The 8,137-nt window shown below is 73.2% G+C and overlaps 1 protein-coding gene across 1 annotated transcript in view; it reads left to right on the forward strand.

The window, feature by feature from the left end:
* Positions 1 to 222: 222 nt before the first annotated feature.
* ERBB3 (erb-b2 receptor tyrosine kinase 3) overlaps positions 223 to 8,137 on the forward strand; it is a 14,460-nt gene continuing 6,545 nt past the window's right edge. The window contains exons 1-21 of the mRNA XM_027703532.1: positions 223 to 289; positions 2,857 to 3,008; positions 3,080 to 3,266; positions 3,658 to 3,783; positions 3,867 to 3,932; positions 4,021 to 4,139; positions 4,276 to 4,417; positions 4,502 to 4,615; positions 4,689 to 4,809; positions 4,880 to 4,953; positions 5,035 to 5,125; positions 5,465 to 5,664; positions 5,819 to 5,951; positions 6,224 to 6,314; positions 6,395 to 6,549; positions 6,677 to 6,730; positions 6,863 to 7,004; positions 7,094 to 7,213; positions 7,340 to 7,438; positions 7,541 to 7,726; positions 7,812 to 7,967. Of these exons, the coding sequence (XP_027559333.1) occupies positions 2,928 to 3,008; positions 3,080 to 3,266; positions 3,658 to 3,783; positions 3,867 to 3,932; positions 4,021 to 4,139; positions 4,276 to 4,417; positions 4,502 to 4,615; positions 4,689 to 4,809; positions 4,880 to 4,953; positions 5,035 to 5,125; positions 5,465 to 5,664; positions 5,819 to 5,951; positions 6,224 to 6,314; positions 6,395 to 6,549; positions 6,677 to 6,730; positions 6,863 to 7,004; positions 7,094 to 7,213; positions 7,340 to 7,438; positions 7,541 to 7,726; positions 7,812 to 7,967 (2,457 nt within the window). The 5' untranslated portion in view covers positions 223 to 289; positions 2,857 to 2,927. The remainder of the gene's footprint in view (positions 290 to 2,856; positions 3,009 to 3,079; positions 3,267 to 3,657; positions 3,784 to 3,866; positions 3,933 to 4,020; positions 4,140 to 4,275; positions 4,418 to 4,501; positions 4,616 to 4,688; positions 4,810 to 4,879; positions 4,954 to 5,034; positions 5,126 to 5,464; positions 5,665 to 5,818; positions 5,952 to 6,223; positions 6,315 to 6,394; positions 6,550 to 6,676; positions 6,731 to 6,862; positions 7,005 to 7,093; positions 7,214 to 7,339; positions 7,439 to 7,540; positions 7,727 to 7,811; positions 7,968 to 8,137) is intronic.

Genomic DNA, 8,137 nt, shown 5'->3' on the forward strand with positions numbered 1-8,137 from the left:
GGTCCCGGGAGGGGCGGGGAGCGGAGCGGGGCCCCCCCCCCACCCCCCCCCCGCCGCTGCCCCGCCCGGCCCGGCCCGGCCCCGATCCCGGCCCGTCCCGCCCCGGCGGCCCCGCGCCAGGTGCATTCCCCCCCGCCGCGCCCGGGCACGCGCCGCCGGGGCCCGCGGAGAGGAGCCGCGATGGACCCGGACCGGCCCCGGGACCGGCACTGGCACCGGCCCCGGGCGCTGCTGCTGCTGCTCCTGGCGCTGCTGCTCCGCGCTCCCGCGCCGGGCTCCGCGCAGGCAGGTGAGCTCCGGCACCGGGGGAGCCGCGGCGGGATCGGGCACCGGCGAGAACCGGGGGCTGCCGGAGCGCTCGGCGGGTCCCGGGACGGGCGGCGGGACCGGGAGAGCTCGGGGGGGTCCCGGCGGTCACGGAGTCCGCGATTCCGCCGGTGCCGGATCCCGACAATTCCCGCGGCCCCGACGCCCGCGGGGGCGTCCCGCGATCCCCGGTCCCGGGGGGACCCCCACGGCCCCAGGGGGACGGGGACCGGCAAAGCCCCCTCGGGGTTGCGGCTCCGGCGGGTTCGGGGCTCGGTCCCCCCTTCCCGGGGGTCGGTCCCGGGCTCGGGGCCCCCCCGGGCAGAGGCACCTGTGCCCCCCGCAGCTGCCCGGGCTAATTTTAGGCTGCGGGGCCGGGACCCGCCGATGCCTCCGGGATCCGGTCGGGGCAGGGCGGGACCCCAGAGAAGGGGAGACCCCTCGAGGGGGGGACCCCGTCCCTGCCCGCTCCGGCCCCCCCCGCACCCCCCGCACCCCGGAAGGGCCGGATCCGCCTGGGAGTTGTTTTTCAAATCCCCAAAGGAAAAACACCGAGGGCTGGACGCGCAGGTGGGGCCGGCGCGTCACCCCCGCGGGCCGGGGGGTGCCCTGGTTCGGGGGGCGTGCGGGGGTCGCGCCCGTCCCCTCGGTGTCCCCCCCTGCTCCAGGTGCCACCGGCGACGCCTCGGGGGTGCCACCCACGGGGTCCGGATCACACGGGGGGCTCCCACCCCGAGAGGGAACAGTTGGGGGGCCCGGGGGCACCACGGGGGCACCGCGGGGAGCGGGACCAGCGCTGCTCCCCCCAAACCCTCGTCCCCATCCTCTCTCAGAGCCCCCTTTGTCTGGGGCCGGGCCCGGCGCACACAGACCCCTTTGTGCCGCCGCCGGCGGGGCCGAGGGCAGGAGGTCGGGTCTGTGTCCCCCCCCCCGGCCGGGTCCCCCCGGTGCTATTCCTGGCGGCGGGGGCCGGGGGGCCGCGGTGGCACGCGGCTGATAGCGGGGACGTGCCGGAGCTGCCAGCGAGGCCCCGCGCTGATAACGCCCGGCAGCGACGCCGCCGCGGCGCCCGGGGGGGGCCCGGCCTCGCCCCCCCCCCCCCCCCCGGGCAGGTGCACCCCGGGGGTCGGGCACCGGCAGCCCCTCGTGCCCGGGGGTCAGGTCGGACTGGTTGAGCAGCCGTTAATGATTCACCACGTTGCCCAAACACACCGAGCGTTCCCAGCCACGAGGGTCCAGGGAGGGGCCGGGTCCTGCCCCGCCGGCATCCCGGAGAACCCCCGGGCGGGTCCCAGCTGCCCCCCCCCCGCTCCCCGTGTTTCAGGGGGATCTCGGCTTCCCCCGCTTCGGGCCCCGCTGTGCCCATCGCCGGGGCGTCGAGGCTGGGGGCAGCACTGACACAGCTGGGACCTTAATATAGCCCCTTTCCCTGTTAAAATAGCTCCGGCCGGGGCGGGGGGAGCGCGAGGGGGGGGCTGCAGGCCCCGCGCCCCTTCCCGTTCGTGCACCGAGCTGCCCGTTCTCTGCAGCCGCCTCCGGAGGGGTCTCGGGGCCGGACAAAGCTGCCTTTTACCCACCGCGGCCCCCCCGCGCCGGGGCCCTGAGTCACGTCTGCGGGGCCGGGGGGGGCCCCGCACCCCGCTGTGCCCCGGGGGTACCGGTTTCGGGGGGCTCGGCCTCCCCCCCGTCCGCCCGCCACAATCGCCCCTTTGTGCGGTGGCGGGGAGGGGGCGAGTCCTTCCCCGCGCACAAAGGGGGCCCTGTGCGCCCACGCGGGGGGGGACGGAGCCCTTCACCCCGGGGGGACCCGCCGCCCCCCGCGCTCGGGGGTGTCCGGGGGGCTCGGGCGTCGGGACGGGCCGGGCCGGGCCGGGCCGGGCCGGGGCCGAAGTCCGTGCGGGGTGTGCCGGGCGTGGGGGGGGCCGTGCCCGCGGCACCCGCCTTGCGCAACCCTCGCCCGGCCGGTTCGGGCACCGCGCAGGGGTGGGGAGGGGAGGGGAGGGTGGGGGAGCACCCGTCACCCCCCCCCCGGGCACTGCCACCCCCACGGCGGGGACAGAGCCGGGGCAGGGCTTTGGGGGGGACAGGGATGGCACAGGGCGAGTGTGGGGGGGACACCGTGGAGGGGACGGGGACACCACAGGGAGTGGATGGGGACAGCCTGGCAGGGACACCCTGGGGGTGACCAGGACACTTTGGGGGCACCAGCGTGGCCAGTGTTGGGGGGACACGTCGTGGAGGGGACACTGTGGGAGGTGGGGGCGTGGACGTGGCCAGCACAGGACAGAGACAAGAGTGTTGATGAGGAGACAGAGCCACTGAGGAGGGGACATGGGGGGTAATGGCCAGAAAGGAAAGGACTCGGCCATTGAGGGGGGGACACGGCCACCAAGGTCACCAAGGGGAGGATGTGGCCAGCGTGGAGGGGATGGGGACCCCATGGGGGACAGGGCTGTGGCCATGGAGGGGGGCTGTGGCCGGCCACGGGGGTCTGTGGTGGCAGTGGGCACAGGGTGCTGTGGCAGTGGGGACAGGGTGCTGTGCCCACAGTGTGCGCGGGGACCCTGAACGGGCTGAGCGTGACGGGGGACGCGCAGCACCAGTACCAGACCCTGCACAAGATGTACAACAACTGCGAGATCGTGATGGGCAACCTGGAGATCGTCCTCATCGACCACGCACAGGACCTGTCCTTCCTGCAGGTGAGCTGGGGGGGACTCGGGGGACACGGGGGGGGTTGTGCCCCCGCCAGGCTGACCCCCCGTGCCCGCAGACCATCCGGGAGGTGACGGGCTACATCCTGATCGCCATGAACGTCTTCGCGTCGCTGCCGCTGCAGAACCTGCGCGTCATCCGCGGGACCCAGTTCTACGAGGAGAAGTTCGCCCTCTTCGTCCTCCTCAACTACAACCCCAACGCCACCCACGCCCTGCGCCACCTCGGCCTCAACCAGCTCACAGGTGGGACCCCCGGGGACCCAACCCCGGAGCGGTGACACCCCCTGAGCCTTGTGGCCCCCGCCCCGAGCGGCGCCGTCCCGCCAAGGTCCCTAATCCAGCGTGGTGCCTGTTCCCAAATCCCCATCCCAGAGTGTTTCTGTCCCCACGTACAGCTGTGCCACCCCCCTGTGCCCCTCTGTGGTCCCCGTTGTGGGTCAGTGCCCCCCGTGCCCCCCGTGCTGTCCCCATCACAGGGTGACAGTGTCCCCCAGAGCAGGGCCGACCCCCGAGGTCCCTGTGCTGGAGCTGTGCCATCCCCTGTGCCAGAGCTGTGCCATCCCCCGTGCCAGCCGTGGTGCTGGGCAGGTCCAGGGGGGTCTGTGCCCCCCGTCACCCCCCCTGCCCCCCCCAGAGATCCTGGCTGGCGGCGTCTACATCGAGAAGAACGCGCAGCTCTGCCACGTGGACACGGTGGAGTGGAGGGACATCATGCGGGACCCCCGCCAGGAGCCCATCGTCAGGGACAACGGCAAGGCCTGTGCGTGGGGGGACTTCAGGGGGGGCCGGGGGTGTGGGGACCCCCCTGGCTTTAGGGGTGACCCCCCCTGTACTCTCCCACAGGTGCCCCGTGCCACGAGAGCTGCGGCGGGCACTGCTGGGGGCCCGGCCCCGAGGATTGCCAGAAACGTGGGTACCGGGGGCTGGGGGGGGGCCGGGGGGGCTGGGCCGGGCCCCCCCCCTGCCTCCCGCTGACCCCCCCTCCCCCTCCCCGCAGTGACCAAGACCATCTGTGCCCCCCAGTGCAACGGGCGCTGCTTCGGGCGGGCGCCCAACGAGTGCTGCCACGAGGAGTGTGCGGGGGGCTGCACCGGCCCCCTCCGCACCCACTGCTTCGTACGTGCCCCCCGTCCCCCGGGGGGGTCTGTGCCTGTCTCTGCACTGACACCCCCGCATCCCCCTGTCCGTCCATCCTCCCCGTCCCCCCGCCCGTCCGTGTGTCCGTCCGTCCACCCTCATGTCCGTCCCGCAGGCCTGCCGGCACTTCAACGACAGCGGGGAGTGCGTCCCCCTCTGCCCCCAGCCCCTCATCTACAACAAGCTGACCTTCCAGCTGGAGCCCAATCCCGACACCAAGTACCAGTACGGGGGCGTCTGTGTCCGGGAGTGCCCCCGTGAGTCGGGGTTTGGGGGTCCCGGGGGGGCCGGGGGGGTTGGGGGGGTCCCGGGCTCTGACCCCCACGAGGGTCTCCCCACAGACAACTTCGTGGTGGACCAGAGCTCCTGCGTCCGCGCCTGCCCCAACGACAAGATGGAGGTGGAGAAGAACGGGCTGAAGATGTGCGAGCCCTGCGGGGGGCTGTGCCCCAAGGGTACGGGGCTGGGGGGGCCCGAGGGGGCCGAGGGGGCCGCGGGACCACCCCTCACCCTCCCCGCGTCCCACAGCCTGCGAGGGCACCGGCGCCGGCAGCAAGTACCAGACCGTGGACTCCAGCAACATCGACACCTTCGTCAACTGCACCAAGATCCTGGGCAACCTGGACTTCCTCATCACGGGCCTGGAGGGGTGAGGGACGGGCACTGGGGGGCCAGGGGGGTGCAGCCCCCCAGCCCTGCTGACGGCTCTGGCCCCGCAGGGATCCCTGGCGCAACATCTCCGCCCTGGACCCCGAGAAGCTGAACGTGTTCCGGACGGTGCGGGAGATCACGGGTGAGCACAGGGCTGGGGGGCACCGGGACCACCCCCGGGACACCCTGGGGGCCACTGTGACACCCCCCTGCCCTCCCACAGGGTACCTGAACATCCAGTCCTGGCCCAAGCACATGCAGAACTTCAGCGTCTTCTCCAACCTGGAGACCATTGGCGGGCGGAGCCTCTACAAGTGAGGACCCCCTCCCGTGTGTGTCCTGTGTCCCCCTCAGCCCTGATCCCGGCATCTGCCCATCATCCTCCATCCCTGCATCCCCCTCAGCCCTGATCCCTGCATCCGCCCGTCATCCCCCATCCCTACATCCCTTGTCCCTGAGTCCCCTCACTGTCCCACATCCCTGCCCATCCCTGCACTCTCCCATCCCTGCGTCCTTCTCCCCGTATTCCCTCAGGCTGGTCCTTGCCCTCCCCGCTCCCGGAGAATCCCCTAATCCCCACAGCATCCCCCCCCCCCCCCCCCCCGAGCCCCCCCCCCGTGCCCCCCCCGCCCTCCCCCCCCCCCTCCCCGCAGCCGGGGCTTCTCCCTGCTGATCATGAAGAACGAGAACGTGACGTCCCTGGGGCTGCGCTCGCTGCGGGAGGTGAGCGCGGGCCGCGTGTACATCACCGAGAACCGGCGGCTCTGCTTCCTGCACACCGTGCACTGGGCGGCCCTGAGCCGCTCCCGCGCCGACCTCGACATCCGCAACAACAGACCCCGCAGCAAGTGCCGTGCGTGGGGCCGGGCTGGGGAGGGGCCGCGGGACCCCCCCGGGGCACCCCACGACGAGCTCCCCCGTCCCTCTGGGGCGTGGGGACCCCCAGAGCCTGCTCTGAGCCCCCGGGACCCCCAGAGCCCACTCTGAGCCCCCTGTTCCCCCCGCAGAGCAAGAGGGGAAGGTGTGTGACCCGCTGTGCTCGGCCGAGGGCTGCTGGGGGCCCGGCCCCGGGCAGTGCCTGTCCTGCCGCCACTACAGCCGGCGCGGGGTCTGCGTGCCCACCTGCCGCTTCACCCACGGGTCAGGGGGCGCGGGGGGCCGGGGGGGCGGCCGGGCCTGCCGGGGCACGGGGCTGGGGGCACGGGGTGGGCACCGGAGGGAGGTCAGCCCCAGGGTGGGCACGGGGTGGGACGGACCCCGCAGTGGGCAGCGGGGTCAGCGCCGGGCTGGGATGGGCACGGGGGGTGGGATGGGTGCTGGGGGTGGGCTCCCGGGACGGGATGGGAGCTGGGATGGACTCCAGGGTGGGAGGGGCTCCCAGGGTGGGCGGTGACCCTGCCCTGTGCCCGCAGGGAGACGCGGGAGTTCTCCCAGGACGGCGAGTGCTTCGAGTGCCACCCCGAGTGCGAGCGCATCGAGGGCGGCGTCACCTGCAACGGCTCGGTACGGCCCGGCCGGGGGGGCCACGGGGACCCCGCCCGCACCCCCACGGGGGTCCTCACGCCGTGTCCCCCCCCCCCCAGGGCGCCGACACCTGCACCCGCTGTGCCCACTATCGCGACGGGCCCCACTGCGTGGAGAGATGCCCCGACGGCGTCCTGGGCGAGCGCGGCCCCATCTACAAGTTCCCCGACGGCAGCCGCGAGTGCCGGCCCTGCCACGAGAACTGCACCCGCGGGTGTGTGGGGCGCGGGGACAAAGAGGGGGCTGGAACCCCACAGGGGGCGGGTGGGGGGCCCGGGACCCCCTGCCCGGCCAGAGAGAGGGGCTCCCACCCCGGCTCAGCCCCGGCTCTGTCCCTGCAGGTGCCTGGGGCCGCTGCTGCGGGACTGCCTGGGGGACGCCCTGCCCGTGTCCAGGTACCGTGGGCGGGGGGCTGCGGGGACCCCGGGGGGCTGCGGGGCCATCCCCTGCCCTGCCCTGCCCTTCCGGGGGGACGGTGCCGGGGGCTGAGCCCCGGGAGCTGAGCCCCGACCTCCTCCCGCGGCCAGAAAGGCGCCGACGCTGATCGCGGTGATGGTGGTCGGGGGGCTCTTCCTCTCCTGCTCCATCGTCCTCCTCGCGCTGCTCTACTGGCGAGGGAAGAAGATCCAGAAGAAACGGGCGATGCGGCGCTACCTGGAGAGGGGAGAGGTGAGATCTCCATCTCTGTTTCCGTCCCAATCACGCTCCATCCTCGTCCTGCTCCATCCCCATTCCCATCCCCGTCTCCCGCCCGGCAGAGCCTGGAGCCGCTGGATCCCAGTGAAAAGGCCAACAAGGTGCTGGCCCGGATCTTCAAGGAGACGGAGCTGAAGCGGCTGAAGGTTCTGGGCTCCGGCGTCTTCGGCACCGTGCACAAGGTGAGAGGGAGGCTCCGTGTGAGCCGGGGCCGTACACGGCACCACCAGGACATCCCACCCCATCCCATCCCACCTCATCCCATCCCACCCAAACTCATCCCATCCCACCCCATCCCATCCCATCAGGGCATCTGGATCCCAGATGGGGACTCCATCAAGATCCCGGTGAGCATCAAGGTGATCCAGGACTGGAGTGGGCAGCAGTCCTTCCACGCCGTCACCGACGTGAGTCCGGGAGGTGCCGGGGGTGTTCCCGGGGGTGTTTTTGGGGGAGGCCCCGTGGGTGGGGGGGGGGCTCGGCCGTGGCTCACACTGCCCCCCCCCCAGCACATGCTGGCCATCGGCAGCCTGGACCACTCGTACATCGTGCGGCTGCTGGGGATCTGCCCGGGGCCGCAGCTCCAGCTGGTGACGCAGCTCCTGCCCCTGGGCTCCGTGCTCGAGTACGTGCGCAAGAACCGCGACTCCATCAGCCCCCAGCTGCTGCTCAACTGGTGCGTCCAGGTGGCCAAGGTGAGTCCCTGCCGTGCCCTGGGGGGTCTCTCCGGTCCTCCCCGGCGCCGCTGGAGCCCCCGGTGTGTCCCCCCCCCTCTCCCAGGGCATGTACTACCTGGAGGAGCACCGCATGGTCCACCGCAACCTGGCCGCCCGCAACGTGCTGCTCAAGTCCCCCAGCCAGGTGCAGGTGGCCGATTTCGGCATCGCCGACCTGCTCTACCCCGACGACAAGAAGTATTTCTACAACGAGGTCAAGGTGGGGCCCGGCAGGGACCCCCCCCCGCCCCCCTCTGCGCCGTCAGGCACCCCAGGACCCCCCGTGTCCCCTCCTCCCCGTGTCCTCTGTCCCTTGGGGTGTCCCCCCTGTGTCCCCCTGTTCCAAACCCCCACCCACGCCCCCCCCGCTCGCCCCTTTTCCCGGCAGAC

This window comes from Neopelma chrysocephalum, unplaced genomic scaffold, assembly GCF_003984885.1.
Source record: "Neopelma chrysocephalum unplaced genomic scaffold, ASM398488v2 Primary Assembly neopelma1_233, whole genome shotgun sequence".
NCBI lineage: Eukaryota > Metazoa > Chordata > Aves > Passeriformes > Pipridae > Neopelma > Neopelma chrysocephalum.